At 56.9% G+C, this 15,437-nt stretch overlaps 6 protein-coding genes across 6 annotated transcripts; 3 read left to right on the top strand and 3 right to left on the bottom strand.

Annotated features, from left to right (window-relative positions):
- Positions 1 to 85: 85 nt before the first annotated feature.
- Positions 86 to 4,672, bottom strand: B0H18DRAFT_970211 (uncharacterized protein). Its single transcript, XM_048043683.1, has 9 exons — positions 4,225 to 4,672; positions 3,456 to 4,053; positions 3,146 to 3,403; positions 2,570 to 3,091; positions 1,231 to 2,514; positions 880 to 1,167; positions 770 to 820; positions 555 to 713; positions 86 to 492 (listed from the first exon to the last, which is right to left on the bottom strand). The coding sequence occupies exons 1-9, from the start codon at positions 4,647 to 4,649 to the stop codon at positions 232 to 234; spliced, it is 3,846 nt and encodes a 1,281-aa protein (XP_047900448.1). The 5' UTR covers positions 4,650 to 4,672; the 3' UTR covers positions 86 to 231.
- A 305-nt stretch (positions 4,673 to 4,977) lies between these two features.
- B0H18DRAFT_194874 (uncharacterized protein) lies at positions 4,978 to 6,626 on the bottom strand. Its single transcript, XM_048037056.1, has 4 exons — positions 6,355 to 6,626; positions 5,789 to 6,299; positions 5,256 to 5,739; positions 4,978 to 5,199 (listed from the first exon to the last, which is right to left on the bottom strand). The coding sequence occupies exons 1-4, from the start codon at positions 6,433 to 6,435 to the stop codon at positions 5,025 to 5,027; spliced, it is 1,251 nt and encodes a 416-aa protein (XP_047900447.1). The 5' UTR covers positions 6,436 to 6,626; the 3' UTR covers positions 4,978 to 5,024.
- Positions 6,627 to 7,341: 715 nt separating this feature from the next.
- B0H18DRAFT_1206221 (uncharacterized protein) lies at positions 7,342 to 9,019 on the top strand. The gene is made up of 5 exons (XM_048036165.1): positions 7,342 to 7,580; positions 7,639 to 7,687; positions 7,749 to 8,465; positions 8,521 to 8,637; positions 8,691 to 9,019. Exons 1-5 carry the CDS (start codon positions 7,497 to 7,499, stop codon positions 8,720 to 8,722), a joined length of 999 nt encoding a protein of 332 aa, XP_047900446.1. The 5' UTR covers positions 7,342 to 7,496; the 3' UTR covers positions 8,723 to 9,019.
- A 103-nt stretch (positions 9,020 to 9,122) lies between these two features.
- On the bottom strand, positions 9,123 to 11,391 carry B0H18DRAFT_1091569 (uncharacterized protein; the record flags this gene model as incomplete). The annotated part of the gene is made up of 6 exons (XM_048032298.1): positions 11,078 to 11,391; positions 10,943 to 11,018; positions 10,729 to 10,891; positions 9,561 to 10,674; positions 9,386 to 9,516; positions 9,123 to 9,365 (listed from the first exon to the last, which is right to left on the bottom strand). Exons 1-6 carry the CDS (start codon positions 11,265 to 11,267, stop codon positions 9,123 to 9,125), a joined length of 1,917 nt encoding a protein of 638 aa, XP_047900445.1. The 5' UTR covers positions 11,268 to 11,391.
- A 102-nt stretch (positions 11,392 to 11,493) lies between these two features.
- B0H18DRAFT_194819 (uncharacterized protein) lies at positions 11,494 to 13,618 on the top strand. Its single transcript, XM_048037055.1, has 6 exons — positions 11,494 to 11,573; positions 11,630 to 11,661; positions 11,718 to 11,775; positions 11,830 to 12,162; positions 12,212 to 12,256; positions 12,308 to 13,618. Exons 1-6 carry the CDS (start codon positions 11,534 to 11,536, stop codon positions 13,486 to 13,488), a joined length of 1,689 nt encoding a protein of 562 aa, XP_047900444.1. The 5' UTR covers positions 11,494 to 11,533; the 3' UTR covers positions 13,489 to 13,618.
- On the top strand, positions 13,619 to 15,073 carry B0H18DRAFT_194811 (uncharacterized protein). Its single transcript, XM_048037054.1, has 2 exons — positions 13,619 to 13,993; positions 14,064 to 15,073. The coding sequence occupies exons 1-2, from the start codon at positions 13,748 to 13,750 to the stop codon at positions 14,946 to 14,948; spliced, it is 1,131 nt and encodes a 376-aa protein (XP_047900443.1). The 5' UTR covers positions 13,619 to 13,747; the 3' UTR covers positions 14,949 to 15,073.
- The last annotated feature ends 364 nt before the right edge of the window (positions 15,074 to 15,437 follow it).

Raw genomic sequence — 15,437 nt, 5'->3', positions numbered from 1 at the left:
ATAGCACCGCTCTCCCACGGGCCTTGCCGCCCGAGCCAGCGCCTCTGCTCCTCCTGCCGCCCCCGGCCCCGCCGCTGCAGCGTCCCCTCGTCGTCCCCCCGCCGCACCCGCCACAGCACGTCCTCGCCCCCCGCCCCGTAAACAAGCTGGTACGTCCCCGCGCGCACGTGTACACACATCCCCCGCTGCTCGTGCACAGCTTCTCCGTGTTCGGCGGCGTCCATCACGCTCCTATAAATACGTAGTCCAACGGGCGGAGGTCAGCATGCACATAACCGCCAGCGCAGGACGAGAATAGAGCGTTCTCATTACATACCTCCGCAGGAATAGTGGTCTGCTCTTCGGTCTGCCCGCAGGCACCCACTCCGTCGGATGCTCCGACACGTACGTTGCAACATACTCCCGCCATCGTCCCGCCGGGGACTTGTCTTCCTCTGTGCTCGGATCCGTCGAACCCAGCAGCTGAACAACTAGATTCTGTGTCTCTGCGTCCTGCATCAAGCTATCCTTAGCCACCGTACCACCGTAACAGTATATTTAGCAGTGACACGTACCCAATCGAACCTGTAGAGGTTATCATCTGATCCAACGTGTTGTTCGGCCTCTCTTCTATAACGGATGGTGTCATGGGCCGTAATCGCCTCCGCGCCTCGCGACCGCTGTAGTAGGTACCAAAGCTCCTGGCACTTGTTATCGCCCACTATGGTTTGTACCTACGAACGAGGTTAGTTTGGTCAAGATGATTCATGTGCGTCAGTACTGAGCTCACCTGCTTCACGGTAGCGATAATCACCCTATCCAGGGTGAAGAGGTGGTAAGCCTACATTGATTTGTCCGGTCAACTCGAGCTTGTCGCCTCAACGGGAAAAGACGACACACCTTCGTTCCAAAGAACCACCGCATGTGTTCCTCGAAGGTCGTTTGGTCTAGCTCATTGTCGAACACCTTCTCACAAGCATCGAGCAAGTACAAGTATAGCACATTAGGTTCTTCTCCCGAGCGAGCCTCACCTAATGCTTCAGCCGCTTGAGCCAATACAGTTGCAGGCCCATTTGGCTCATCTAGTCCCAATTGGACCGCGGCAGGATTAGCGAGCAGCGAAGAGTGCTTTTCTGCGGCATTCTGCGCGCCAATTTGCTTGCACATGCTAAGACGCGAATAGAGTAGCTGTGCCGCACGACAGCGCCGTCAGAGATGTCCAGCGAATGCCCATAGCAGGTGCTGACGTACCTGCAGTAGGCGCAACAATGTGTAAAATGTCGTGTTGGCGAAGAACGGCCGTCTCGTCACCGTCTCCGCACCCGCCTGCACCCCGGAATGCATGACCGCTTCCTGTATCCATATGTCTTCCGGAAGAGCGAAGTCAGGTTCGTCGTGGTCAAGCTCTTGATTCAACCGCGAACCCTTGCCCTTGTTGGACGTAGGATGACCGTCACTCGGCGCCGGTGAGACCGACCTCGTCAAAGCGCCAGACTTGACGGACAGCGCCTGAGGGCTGCCCCTGGGTGATCTCTCCTGGGCAGTTTTCAGCAATCTCTTCCGCAAGTCGCCCGCAGAAACACCCGCAGACTGGGGGCGTCTGCCCTGACGGTCCCGACTGGACTTTGTCTGGTCATCTGCCCCGTCGCTCACCGCAAGGTCTTCCGCGAGATCGTCCTCGTGGCCAGGTTCGACTGGTCCGCAGGCAGCATTGAATTCCTGAGCCGGAAGCATGAAGAGGACCGGGATGAATGCGCGTAGGAAGCGCTCGACGCTTCGCCTCTCCGCCACGCTATATTGCGCCGATGAATGATCCAAGAAGCAGAAGGTCAACTTGAGGCAGTCTTGCAGTATGCCGATGTCTCCGAATTCGTAGTCCAATTGGGGCCCGAGTGAGCCTCGCACCCAGGATGGGCCTGCCTCAAACTCGCGTGCTTTCTCCTGCGCAGTCTTGATCGACTCGATGTCTTGCACAAAATGCTTCGCGGTAATACTCTTCTTGTCGTTGGCCTTGAAAACGATGCCCTGGTGGTCCAACGCCTTGTAGAAGTTCTTAGCGTCCACCTCTCGCCAGCTCTTGCCCCATTCGCGCTGAGCGCGGTGCCACTCCTCGTCGCGTTGCTTCAGACGTCTGAGGACAACGGGGACGGACACGCTCGGGCAGTCCTGCAGTGCCTTCATGACCTCCTTGAGGTTGTCCCGTCCGTAGATTTTCCTGAAAATGCGTTCATACACCTGAGGTGCCGACCCGCCGAGACCCGGCTTCAGCCTGAACTGCACACGCTCCTCAGGTGTCATATCCTCTATCCGCGCGTCCAGGGCCTCCAGTACGGTGATAGTACGCGAGAGAGCCTCCAAGTGCACGGAGTACTCGTGTCGTTCCTCCTCACCCCGGTAAATGATGTCCTCGAAGGAGTTCTTCTTGTGCGCGACGAACCCGGAATCCTCCGAAGCCCACGTAGGATGCGAGACCCAGACGTCGTTGAGCACAGACCACTCGAGACGACCACGGGCAGAGCAGGCCAAATGGATCTCCTGAAGTGCCGGTGAGTATGTGTGCTCTGCCGTGCTGCCGTAACAATGTGCTTACACTCTCCGGCAGCCGTCGGTAGCTCGGCCCCTGACCATCGTCTGGAGACCGAGCAATATGCGGATCTGATTCGGTAACTCGCACGCTGCCCGGAGGCCCGTGGTCGGCATGCCCGACCTTGTCGTCCCAACCAATGAACTCCTTGAACTGCCTCATCAGTTCGCCATCCAGGAATACTTCCGCCCGTTCAATGAGCGTTTTCGTGTCGATGATGTCCCTTGCGAACAGATTCAGGAGCTTCAAGAACTCCTCGTACGTGCCGCCGCCCTCCAGAGCTCTTCTGGCCCGATCAAAGAACCAAGTCTCTTCACGAGGCGCGATCGAAGTGACCGCGGGATCAGCCGTAGGTGGCAGCGGCGGATAGAGGTTGAGGAAGTTGGGATGTCCTTGTTGAGGCGGTTGCGGACCTGGCATGACAACATGACCCGGCACATTGGGCGGCGGAGACGCAGCGACGGGAAACGGCGCGAACTTCGGCGATTGCGGTTCGGGTTTCTGGTTCGGCTTCGCCCGTTTAACTACCTGGATTGGAGCCGTGAGCTTGTCTGACTATTTCATGGTACCGAACATACTCACCCGTCCACCGGCCGGCTCCTTCTCAGCAACACGCTTGCGTCGCCTACTCGGAGCCTTTGTACTCTTATCGGCAGAGGTCGACGGAGGTCCGTCCGCTTGTCCCCAGGGGCTGGAAGGATTCGGCGGTTGAGGTAGAATACCCACCAGACCCACTTGTTGTGCAGATGGCCCGAACGCCTCGGGTAGAAAGTCGCGGAACTCTTGCATTAGATCCGGTGCGTCCTTGAAAAGCATCTGCACCTGAGCATATACTTGTGACTGTGGATAGCCTTCAGTAAAGCGGGACCGCCGCATGGACGAACGGACGCACGTCTTGCAGATGCTTCTGTTCTTTCTGGTAAGCGTGAAGGATTTCTAAGAATTGCTTGTACGTCTCAGAATCATCTTCGTAGCGCACTTTGATCTTATTCAGAAACTGAATAGCATGATTGAACTCCCCCGGCAAGGTGGTATCTTGTCTGTTGCCCATGTTCCCGAGGAACGTCGCCGCGGCGTTTGTTTGCGATGCTGTTGAAGGCGAAGAGTACATGACTGACGGGGAGAAGCCGTATTCGGGAGGGTGGCTGAGCAACCTGGATGGTGTAGCTGGTCTTGAACCGTTCCCAATGCCGACTGGAAGGACTGGCGGCGGTGCTGAAGAAAATGGAGGTTGCTGAGGGAGAGGGATCATGGCAGGAGGAGCAGGAAGCATAGGGTCTCGAGCAATCCTCACAGGGGCTCCATAGGCCGAGATGTTCTGGGTCATGATACCCATAGGGGTCGTCACCGTGATCGTGTCCAGATTGCGCGGGTCTGTCGACACTTCGATGCGGTAGCCGGGAGGGAGGAAGGTGTTGAATCCCTGAATCAGGTAGGGGTTGTCGTGAAACAGCATAGATACACGTTCGATGACGCCAGGCGTGTCGATCCTGGACGCAGCCATAAGATGTCAATGTAAGCGAGGTGGTAAAGGAAAGGATTGAAAGGGCACAGGACAACGCGACGAGGGACTTCATTCGACCGCGAATGTTCACAATTGATGCGAGTGGCGGAGAACAAAGGACTCGGAGGCACAAGGCAAGCAACAGGTAATGACGTACACTTGGCTCTTGAAATCCTTCATTATGTCCAGAAAATGGTTGTACACGTCTGGCTTGTCCTGGAACTGCATCTTCACAGCATCGAGGTAGCTCAACGCGTCCGTCACGTTGAGCGGCCTGTTGAAGTCTGGAGAACGCGGTACTTGCGGGCCTCCCAGTAGCTGAGACCCGTCAAAGTCACTGAAGCTGGCTCCATGTGAGGACATCGGTCGAGACGTCCCTGCCACAGTGCCAGGAGTGGGCGCACGGGAGGTTGAGCCTGTCTTCGTGAGTCCTTCACCCAGGAACGTCGGTACTAGTGGTCGCGGCGGATGCTCGTCAAGAGCTGCGAGAGTTCGTGGACTCGAGCGAGGTGAGCGTCTCAAATTTCCTGCAGCTGAGGGGACTGCAGGCCCAGGTGGCGGTTCCGGAGAGGTGATGTCCATGCGAGCAGTGTGTTTTCCCTGCGAGACCGGCGCCGGCGGCTCTGTCGAGGAGAGCGGACGCGACGCCACAACCGCTCGTCGCTCGTCTAATCTTATCTCGCCAACATTCCGATCACTCGCGCCGGGATCTGCCCGATCTCACTGTTCGTACAACTCCTCCGACTCCGAGCGCGGCGTTCTCGCTCAGTTCCTTGTTGGATTTACGGGCATAGACCGTGGAATAGAAATACACACAGGTCGATTAATTCAGCGCGCCGAAGGGAACACGACTGTTGTATGTAACTACTTGAAAGGGGAGAAAGAGGAAAGCATGCAGGGTACGTAGTAATAATAATAAGCAGCTGGAAAGGAAGCAAGTGAGCCTCTGCAATAGCGTCATGATCTAACAAGTCGCTCGGATGAAACAGATTTCGCTCGACGTCGAAATCGGGTAAACCATGGTCTGCGTGAAGCCACGACCTCAGGCGCTGCAAGCTCCGTGAGTGCAGTTGTGCTCATGGAACGCATGAAGAGTTTCGTAAAGGGTGGCGATTGTTCTTCAGACAGCGCTCTACATGTAGTGCGTGAGTCTTACAAGTGTGCCATATGTATATGCACAGTACGCACCCAAGGGGTCGCTGAGGAATGTCATTTCCCGAGACGGATCGTGGGCGAACCGGTAGGCCATCGCCACTGACCCTACTGGGATGCGACCCTTTCTCTGCCTCCGCGGCAGATAGCAGCACCGAGCTGATCGAGCGTTGCGGGGCAGCATGCCAGATAGCTAGTCTCCGAGTCTGTATCTTCGAGCATAGCGAGGGGCCGGTGGAAGCGGACATGTGGACAGTGACATCTGACTGCGCGGCTTTCAGGTTTCGCATCGACTTTGCCTTACGACTCCATTGGTGATACTGCTCGAACTTGACGCCAGACATCGTGCTTTCCTTGCGACCTCGACCCGTCGCATCGCCTGCTGGTGATGAAAGCCCCGGAAGGGCGACGTAATGAGGCGCCTCGTGCAGTGCGCTCGTCTTTGAAACTTTGGCTGGACGTTTGCGAAGCAGCTTATCGTGCGCTGCTGCACTTATAGTGAACTTTGGCGAGCGCTTCACTACATGTTATATCAGTTGAAGTCAACCGAGGCGGTGAGTTTCACAAACTTTGTGGCAGGTGCGGCATGCTTGCCGACCTGAGCACCATCGGTTTCATGGCAGGCTTGTCCTTTCCGCTTTGGCGTGAGGCCACCTCTGAGCTCCTCTGGGCTTGTAGCGGCTGAGAATGCTGTGGTACAACGCCTTGGAGACGCTTCACGGCTGCTTTGCAAGCAGTTGACCCCGGTTTCCATGAGGACTCGAGCAAGCCTGCCCTCGATAAGCCATCTGAAGTGCGTACCCGCCGGGTGTTGGTCAAAACAGGCGAGGCTGCAATCAGATGTACAATGAGGGTATCTCTGAAGTGCACCCGTGCACTGGCAGCGTCCTCGACGAGAGTCGCATCTGAGTCAGAATATGAGGGCGTCGCTGGCTGCTTCTGCGATTCCATTGCTGGATGCAGGGGCGACTTGGCAGGCCGGTTCTTGTCGACTGGTTGGCGTCGAATGCCAGACAAGTTGGGTTTTTGTTCTGTTATGAAGCACCGAATAATTGCAAGTACAAGAGCTGAAAGAGCGCTCTGGCCAAGAAATATCAGCTTGTGCTTCTGGACGTAGGTCTCTGGTCCGACTTACGAGAAGAAACCCGGCAAATGCAAAGACTGCGCTCGCACAGCGGAAGGCAACCACTTCGAATAGTGAATGGATCTTGGCCATTGGAGACCAGTGTAAAGGCACCACAGGCAGAACGATGGTAAACTTCGAAAGTAAGGAACGATTGAGCGGCCTGCGGGTTGACCGGTGCTCGGAGGGTGGTATGAATGTTCAAGTCAACATAACCGCGTTGCGGCTGCGTCTCCTGCGCGTGGAACGTACCAAGATGGCTCTTTAATGTGAGGTCACCGAGCAGAGCGCAGTACAGGCAATCTGGCGCAGTACGCGGCACCGCGGGTTATATACCGGCAGCGCCCTTGGCGGTGATGTTGTCGTTCTGATACAGATTGGCATTGGCATCGCGCGTCCATCTACCGATTCGAAGCTGAGTAGTCTCATGGAATACAGCAAACGACCATCCACTGATCGTAACGATGCATGATGCATGAATTCCGATGCCGCGAATATTGTGCTTGCGGAGCATGATGTAACATGTTGTACCGCTCTGTGGGCATTCTCGGATGCGAAGACGGAGGCCTATGCGTATCAACTGCCAAGTACTATGTGCAGCATCCTCTTAGGCTTTTCCGGCAGTAGTAGGCTGGCGAGGTGCGGAACATCGTCAGAGGCCCACCTGGCACTCCCTCCCTCGCAACTGGTTCCTGCATTTTCATTAGCAATGGTACTCTGAGTCCTTCAAATCACACGCCTGGCCTTGTAGATGGCTTTGTATATTCGAGTCACAGCGAGCTTAGACTGCGTCCCACGGGCGACTGCCGCCGCAGGGGTTTCTGTGTGACACATGACCGAGCAGGGCTGCGCAGGGATAGAGACAGACACCGCGTTGGCCGTGGCTGCGCCGGGCAGATGAGTGCGAAAGGAAGGGGTCGAGGGAGAGCCCGATGCGATACGCCGGGGGCAAAGACGCGCAGTGTGAGAAACGGCGTGAACGTGTTCGAGTCGCGGCGGGCGAGTCGCAGCAGTCCACCCAGTCTCGTTCGGCAGCAGACCATCATTCCACTCGATTGACTTCCCTTCCGCTGCGCTCGTACCACACCCGCAGGCCAAACTCGTCCCCAGAGGGTGCCCCGCACGTATCTCGCTTGTCCTCCGTCGCCGTCAACATGCCGCCTCGCGGGAGTGAGGGCCTTGACTTCACGCCGATCCTCACCCACTACCTCTTTCTCTTCACCGCCATCCTCGCTGTGGTGAGTGACATGCCCGAGCGCATCGTGGATAAGGCTAATGGGCTGCTTTACTACCTAGGTCGGATGGTTTTTGGCCTTCATCGCACAAGCCATAGCAACCGCTGACTGTGAGTTCCATGTATGTCTGTGCGAATGCCGCCGCGAAAGCTGACGCGCCGTATCGCCAAGTCGGCCATGGTTACGTCGGTGTACTATGGTTTGCCATCTTCCTCCAGCTATTCCTCATCCTCGGCGTCCTCCATACTCTGGCCAGCGACTCCATCGCCATGCACCGTTTCCAGATATCCATATTCGGCTCTATAGCCATCGTATTTGCCGTAACCGGCGTAAACCAGGGCATCTTCTCAGGACATGCGTCGCTGGACGCAATGGCCGCTGGCTGGCTCATTCTCGCTATCGTCGACATCCTCTGGGTGCTGTACTTCACGTCGGAAGAGGACTCGCTCATGCTGCACATCTTCAACTCCCTTGGGACAGGCGGCCTCACGCCTCCGTCGCGGCGTCGTAGAGCAACAGCACGGACAACGTCCATGCACACGATGGGTGCAGGCAACGGTTACCAGGCTGGCTTCGGCTCCACCCCGAGCGGAATGGCAACCGGTTACGACACCAAGATGGCGAGCAGTCTCGGGGGACCTATCGGGAGTGGGAACAGCTTCAATGCAGGAAGCGTGGAGGGGCCTCCGCGCAGCATTGCTGGCACGGGTAGCATCAACAACACACCAGCTGGCGGAGGGCCCGGGTCTGTGGGCGGAGGCGATCATGGCGTGTCTGCGAACTCGCCTTTGATGGGCGTAGGATCGGGTGGAGGTCCTCCCATGCCAGGCACTCCGGGAGCAGGCGAGGCGAGTATGGATGACGGCATCCTATACAAGGCGAAGGCCTGTATCATGTGAGTACAGCGGCACTTGGGTCGTACGACGCGCTGACCTGAATGTAGACAACGCATCCCCTGACGATCCGAACGAGATATCGTTCACGAAGGGCGAAATCCTAGAGGTCATCGACAAACAGGGCAAGTGGTGGCAAGCGAAAAAGTCGGATGGTACTGTAGGAAGTAAGTCGGTATCTACTCGTTGCGCTACGCTATCTGAAACGTTTTGTCTTCAGTTGCGCCATCAAATTATCTACAGGTAGTATAATCTTGGACACCTATTTATTCTTCAATCCCTGCTGCTACGAACAGTCACGACATGCTACCCATGCGTTACGTCTATCTCGTTCGTCCTTGCAGGCCCCGAGGTTTCTTGTCCACGATCTAACGATGGTAGTCCTTTTGCTTGTTTCGTATTGCCCTTCCCTCTGTTATGTAACTCGCTGTTGACACCAGTGCGCTTGATCTGTAGAGTAGTTTCTTTCGATGGCATGGAATCTTGGGGTCGTCGTAGTCTCGAACGCGGAAACGTACGGCACGCGCTGTCAGTGCATCTAAAGTACGAATGTTGTATTGCTCAAGACTGTTAATACACTTGATCCTCGATACCGGTTGCGCGTACTAGAAACAAAATGCGAAAGAGTATGTGCTGTGGGGTCCATCCATGCTTATATGTCAGCTATATCACCGCCTCCTCCGCCGCCACCGCCCAGAACCACCATCTTCGCGCTTCTCTTCCTCCCACCGCCTCTCGAACCACGTTGCTCCAACTCATGGAACGCCACGTCGAGATCCCACTCGTCCTCTTCCGCGTTTCGCTCGCTGCGCGCAGGGAGCTCGCTGTCCCGTCGGCCCGCTCTGCGCGGCAGATGCGAACTCCTCGCTCCCCATGCTCCAGCAGGCTGCTGCACCTGCGTCTCAAGTTGTTCACCAGTAGCTCCGCAAGTCGTCGCCTTCCACGACGTCCAGTAGAGGATGGCTGCACTAAGGACGCAGGGCGACCCATGAGCCGCGGTCTCCAGGCCTGTGCGAGCCTCTCCCTCTCACGCTCCTCCGCGCGCGCTCGGGCCTTGTCGTCCTTCTTGCCCTTCTCCTTGCGCGCGCACGGCGCATGCGAAGCGGGCCCTCGAAATTCTTGAGCCCTTCCGCGCCGACGACGTCCTCCAGATCCGCCTCGACGAAGACCACGTCCGCGCCCTCGGGCAAGTGGCCAAGGTACTTGCACCGCTTGCGCAGATCGTCGTTGACCGTACTCTCCGCATACGACTCAACGCGGACCGAGATGGTATCTGGGAAGGCCGCGTACCCGTTGAAGTGCGAGAAGAGAATGCGGATGTCTAGCGGATGGAGGAATACGGGCATGCCTGTTGCTGCCTGGTAGTAGTAGTAGGTCGATGTCGAAGGCGGAGGAGGGTTAAGATTCCGACGCTGCCGAGGACCGCGAGTAGGTGTCGCAGAGCGTACAGATGGCGACGAGGGTATCGCATGAGTCATAGCCTTGGGCATGTTTGGCTGTATTAAGCCGCCGTTCTGACTAGCGAGCAGCTCCTGAGGTATCTCCTCAGGCTCAGGACGCGGAACACGAGCCTGTTCGTCTCTCCTGCGTCTGTCGTGCAGATTCGTACGATCACGGATCTGTTGCTGGACGTGAAGAGCGCTGTCCACAGCTTCCTGCAGCTGTGTGGTCTCCAGTGCGGACGCCTTCGCAATCTGGACGCGAAGTTTGGCTTCAGCAGCGTCCACGAAGGCTACACCGAGTTCGTCACCCATGCTAGACAGCATGCGCCGCTCTGTTGCCAGATCATCAAGGTCCTTGGTCAGATCCTGGATGAGGTATGCCGGAGTCGCGAGCATGAATTTCGCGAAGGGAAGGACATCGGGCAGGAAGTGGAAGGGGGCTTGGTGCGGAGGGAGCAAATCGGAAGGCCAAGTCTCCGAGCGAGGAAGAGCCAGTGTAGTGATCTGAGGCCTCTGGATCAATCGCATCCGCAGTGTCGATCCAGGCCGAGGAGTCGTGACCAAGCCATCATCTGCGCTAGAGGACGAAGACGAAGCCTGCGCAGAGGGTTCCTCTGTATCGTCGACCGGCGGCACCTCGTCGAACCACTTGACAGCCTTGAGCTGTCTCTCGTGGACAGAGTCGAAACAGATGGGGCACCGCACCCACTTGGTATTATCGGCGGTATTAAGATAATGCAGAATACACGGGAAACAGAATACCTATGAGACAGATCTGTCAGGGGAAAGCATGAGTGATAGCAACCGAAGGCGTACATGACCGCATTTGGTCATCCGTGGCGCGGTAGGGGGCGAGAGGCAGATGGGGCATGTTGTGACGCCTTCGTCTTGAGTAGCTTGCTCTCCTGAGCCAGCAGCAGAAGCAATCGCAGAGGTGCGCGGGACGATGACCTGCAAGATATCCTGCCACTGGAAGAAACTGCACAGAGTCGGTTAACGCTTTCGCTGATAAGGCAAGGATGAGACGTACATGTCCGGATCCGCAAAGTGAACAGTGTAATCGCCATGGGGATTCATAACGAAGCGGTACTGAGCATTCACAAATCCTGTAAGGATGTCACTATCAGTGTGAACGACACGGCAACGGCGCAAGATGTCTACTCACTCTCCTTGTTCCATACGGCTGGGTGCGCATTAGACCTCCTAGTCCTCCGCGGCAAGCTCTGATTGTGATGAGATTGCCTCGGCGGAAGGGTGAAGTTGAGCAGATGGGTCAGCGACTGGCTAGAGGCCATCTTGGAGGAGCGCTTGGGCTTGGAAGACGGAGGAGTACTGCTGAGGGGCTGGGTAGACATGACGCGTACAGGATAAGACGATGAAGTCCTCGCTGTCTGCAGTGTCGTGGGCAGTGTCGTAGACGGTGAGCTGGGGTTCTGGGGTAGGACGCTGTGGTGAACTCCCCGGGAGAGGGAAGTAACCACCACTGAGGGAGAGCACGCTTGCCGTCGATGACTCAAGACCCGGCGCACGTGCTCGCTCCCGACGCCCGACGCCGCGGTGGCGGCTGCACTTCAGCCACCGCACTCACCATTGAGAGCTCTTCTCACCACACCAGTCGGCCATGGCAAAAGGAAAGAACGTCAATCCAGCAGACGCGTTTCGTGAGTTGCATGCCATGTGTCGAGCCACGCATTCTCCTCACATCTCGGCTATCAAGGCAAGGCGCAACGGAAGAAGGAGCTGAAGAAGGCGAGTGTCCGTGCCATTGCTGCAGCATACGCCGTCTGACCATGCCACCGCAGTAGAACAAGGCTGGGCGCGCTAAGGCCCGCGATTTTGCTCTAGTCAAGAAGGATACAATAGGTACGTATGTGCGCTCTCTGCAGGTGCCCCTTCTTTTGACCCAATTCTGGACAGAGCTCGAAGATGAAATAGAGAAGATCGAAGCCGCTCCAGAACCCTCTGCAGCGGACAGAGCACGCCTAGCAGAAATCAAGACTGAACTAGAGAAGATCACCAAGAAGAAAGAGGAATATGTCGCAGAGCATCCAGAACATCGGAAGCTCGTCTTTAAATCTCGGAAACCGCATAACAATGGTGAAGAGAAAGCGGATGCAGCACCCATTCCACAGACGAGGAATCTGTTCAACAAGCATGGAATCCCTCGACACCCGGAGCGAAGTATCTATTACGATCCTGTGATGAATCCATACGGTGTTCCGCCTCCTGGAATGCCGTATGTTGAGAGACGTGAGTACGCCGATAATGATGGAAGTGACATGCGCTAATTGATCTACAGCACTCCGACCAGACGAAGTTGCAAGTGACGCAGAAGAAGGCGCAGGTGAGGTTGTTCAGATTGATGTGGACGTTCGCGTACTGACTCAGGCTGGAGACGATGATGACGACATAGCCATGCCTGAAGGGCCTCCCCCGGGTGCCGGCGAGGAAGATAGCGATGATGATATACCGATGCCTGAGGGCCCTCCGCCATCGAAGGACGGGCTCGACCAAGGTCAGTTGGACAGGCCGTCGTCAGCTACGCTTCACTCATTCATCACAGGGTCGCCGCCACCGCCATTGCCCCCTACACCTGTGCCGCCAGTATTCGGCGCGTCTCCTCCACCTCCACCAGGGTTCCCGGTTCTCCCACCAATGCTTGTCCCTCCCCCTCCTACTGGGATCCCGCCAGCAGTGTCGCCTCTACCACAGGGGTTTCTCCCTCCCCCATTACCGCCGTCATCTTCGTATTTTCCGCCACCACCGCCAGGAGGACCTCACATGTCGCCGCCGCTCCACATACCATCTCAAATGCAGCCCTATCTTCCTTCAGCGTTTCCTCCGATGCCCCCTGGCCCACCGCCGCCACCGCCGGGGTTTTCCCAAATGCCGCCGCCTCCTCCTGGATTTTACCCTCGGCGAGCCCAGTCCTCTTCTTCCATGCAGGACCCTCTGTCGTCTATTCCACACGAGACTTACCAGTCGCATCGTGCGGCGAGGAATGTACAGCCCAACCAGGCTTCTCCGCCTCTCCCAGGCCAGTCACGTCCTCTGTCCGGCGGCGTTACCCTGTCTACTGGTGGTCGGCCTCCTGCGCCTGCAGCTGCGGCAACAGTCGAAGCAGCTCCCCAGTTGCGAGATTTCAAGAAAGAAGCCACGGCCTTCGTACCAGCTGCTCTCAAGCGCAAAAAAGCAGCGGTGGGAGCGCCATCGAAGATCAACGCGGCCCCGTCGTTGGGACAGATAGCAGACTCTGAGGAGCCGGAAGCTCCGGCCGCGGCTCGACCTGACTTGATGAGCACCCTCAAACAGAACCTGGGGTCGGCTGTCAGCGTCTTCGAAGCAAAGAGCGCGGACGCGACTGTCAAAGCTCCTGCATCTAAGCCGAAGGACGATTATGACAAGTTTTTGGAGGAGATGGGTGATTTTTTGGATCCAAAGCATAATGCGATCTGGTGTACTAGACTTTGGACTGCATATTGGCTTCATTGGCAGAGTCGGCGCAAAAACATCTCAGGACGTCAACGACATCTGCCAGGTACTCGATCTATACACCAATGCGAGATGAGAGGATGAGCGCGCTTGTGGCAAGGATGCCCGCGTCGCCACGCGGTAGTCAGAGTGGATGTGTCATGCGGGGAGCCGTGACTCCATCAAGATTCAAGATGCAAGAAGGCATTCGCGATACGACCGATTCCGACTGAGACCACCGCTGCCATCCTCTGGCACTGGCAGTCTCAGGCTGGCACGTCCTCGCCGGTCATGACTTCGCGACACATTCACCTTTAGTTCCTTGTCACCGCCAGCGACAGACATTCTTAATCCCCAAGCTCTAATGGCCTCGAGCAGTCCGGCTTCGGCCACCGTACTGCTTCATCCACGACCTCTCTCGCGGACTGCAGGCAGTTTCGTTCTACTGCCTCTCCTTCCTCATAGGCGCGAGATGACACCCCTACCAGGAGAAGTATGGACGAAGATACTTAGTTATGTATTCGATTACTACGACTACGAGTTGGAGAAACAGCATGTGCTGCGCGACAGATTGAAGCGGGGATTGCTGGTGTTATCCAAAGACCTTCATGTGAGTTGTGCCTTCACTTGCACCTCGCTGCTTGCGTCATAAAGGGATGCTCATGTTTTGACGGTTGCAGGATGTAGTGCTCCCACTGTTCTATGCACATATCGTCCTCAATTCCTTATCGGCCCTGGAGAAGTTCACCCGCCGCATATATGTGTGCGACCAGAAATGGGACTCCATCCGCCGCATCCCTTATTCAACGCCTGGCCGATGGGTACAGCATCTAGACCTTAATGGTGTAGACGTATGCCTGGCCTCTGAATTGCTGCACGCGGATACCCTCCTCATGACGCTCTTCCCACTTCTACCCTTTCTACGGCATTGCGCGCTCAATCCCTCTCTTACGCTCAGTCGACGGGCTACGCTGGCCCTCGGAGGCCGCTGCGAGATCGCACATTTGCGCGTTCTGAAGGGGCTCCGGTTGAAGTGCACCGTTTACAAGGCCGACGACTATTTGGTGGAGCTCGTGCGCGGATGCATCAACCTTGAAGAGCTGACGATAATCGGCACAGGGATAGATGTGACCGACTTCGACAGACCAGGAGAGTGGGATGGCCTGCGCCCGCCGAAGCCACTGGAGCTACTTCATCTGCGCAAGCTCGTCATGCTATCGATGCCATACTCGCCACTGATGCATGCCCTCCTACGTGCGCATCTTCCCGCCCTGCGCCACTTGACGGTCACCCCGTACGACGAGACGTACGTCCCGGCATCCCTCGTCCCGGATTTCATTCGTGTGCACGGGCAGCTGCTGGTGTCGCTTCACTTCTTCACGATGAAGACTTGGCCCACGGTGCTCCTACCGACTCCCACGATTCTTCTCCAAACCTGCCCCGCCCTCTCGCATCTTTCCCTCGAGACACCCCTGCCAATGCTCGTCCTTCGTAGGACAGATCCAGATCATCCCCTGCACATCCTTTCCATTCCTCGCCCTAACTCGGAGTTCCTGGCGTGCTAGAGGCGCTGCTGCCGAAGATGCCGGCGCTCAAGATCGTGCGGGCACGCGATGTGCGGTGGCTCCGGCCAGGCATGTCACTACATGCGCAACAAGCGGGGACACAAGGGGAGATGGTCGAGTGGCGGCGTAGGCTTTCCCGTAGGGGCATTCAGGTCGTCGATTCGGAATGGAAGACCGGTCTGTAGTGAAGGAACATGATCTCGCCGCTCTAAACGGATCTTGGTATGTTGTTTGTATTTGCCCGTGTACTTATAGGTGTATCATACTGCAGGACCATGTACAGTAAGGCCCATCGATGCGTCGTACATCAATGCCACCCCAACTCATAATCTCCCGGACAGCCTGTGCGCAGTGGCGGTCGGACCTGTGGTCGACGCGTGCCAGTGGGCACAGGGCGATACCTAAGGGACGCCCACGTGACCGCGAATGGGCTGTGGCCAGTGGCCCTGGCGGAGAGACTATGGAAACCCATTCGGTCTGCAAGAGGCA

The sequence above is a fragment of the Fomitopsis serialis genome (assembly GCF_022376445.1).
Source record: "Fomitopsis serialis strain Sig1Antser10 chromosome Unknown B0H18scaffold_2, whole genome shotgun sequence".
NCBI lineage: Eukaryota > Fungi > Basidiomycota > Agaricomycetes > Polyporales > Fomitopsidaceae > Fomitopsis > Fomitopsis serialis.
The sequence above is the reverse complement of the archived record's forward strand: the minus strand, read 5'-3'. Positions and strand labels throughout refer to the sequence as shown.

Excerpts from the sequence above, each read along its gene's own strand:
- B0H18DRAFT_194819 (XM_048037055.1), top strand. The coding sequence starts at position 11,534 with ATGGCAAAAGGAAAGAACGTCAATCCAGCAGACGCGTTTC. Across the intron at positions 11,574-11,629 it reads CAATCCAGCAGACGCGTTTC|GCAAGGCGCAACGGAAGAAG; the intron begins GTGAGTTGCATG and ends TCGGCTATCAAG. Across the intron at positions 11,662-11,717 it reads GGAAGAAGGAGCTGAAGAAG|AACAAGGCTGGGCGCGCTAA; the intron begins GCGAGTGTCCGT and ends CCACCGCAGTAG.
- B0H18DRAFT_194811 (XM_048037054.1), top strand. The coding sequence starts at position 13,748 with ATGGCCTCGAGCAGTCCGGCTTCGGCCACCGTACTGCTTCATCCACGA. Across the intron at positions 13,994-14,063 it reads TGTTATCCAAAGACCTTCAT|GATGTAGTGCTCCCACTGTT; the intron begins GTGAGTTGTGCC and ends TGACGGTTGCAG.
- B0H18DRAFT_1206221 (XM_048036165.1), top strand. The coding sequence starts at position 7,497 with ATGCCGCCTCGCGGGAGTGAGGGCCTTGACTTCACGCCGATCCTCACC. Across the intron at positions 7,688-7,748 it reads AGCCATAGCAACCGCTGACT|TCGGCCATGGTTACGTCGGT; the intron begins GTGAGTTCCATG and ends CGTATCGCCAAG. Across the intron at positions 8,466-8,520 it reads CCTATACAAGGCGAAGGCCT|ACAACGCATCCCCTGACGAT; the intron begins GTATCATGTGAG and ends ACCTGAATGTAG.
- B0H18DRAFT_970211 (XM_048043683.1), bottom strand. The coding sequence starts at position 4,649 with ATGGACATCACCTCTCCGGAACCGCCACCTGGGCCTGCAGTCCCCTCA. Across the intron at positions 3,092-3,145 it reads AGGAGCCGGCCGGTGGACGG|GTAGTTAAACGGGCGAAGCC; the intron begins GTGAGTATGTTC and ends GCTCCAATCCAG. Across the intron at positions 1,168-1,230 it reads CATTGTTGCGCCTACTGCAG|CTACTCTATTCGCGTCTTAG; the intron begins GTACGTCAGCAC and ends CGTGCGGCACAG.
- B0H18DRAFT_194874 (XM_048037056.1), bottom strand. The coding sequence starts at position 6,435 with ATGGCCAAGATCCATTCACTATTCGAAGTGGTTGCCTTCCGCTGTGCG. Across the intron at positions 6,300-6,354 it reads CATTTGCCGGGTTTCTTCTC|AGCGCTCTTTCAGCTCTTGT; the intron begins GTAAGTCGGACC and ends TTTCTTGGCCAG. Across the intron at positions 5,740-5,788 it reads CATGCCGCACCTGCCACAAA|TGAAGCGCTCGCCAAAGTTC; the intron begins GTTTGTGAAACT and ends TATAACATGTAG.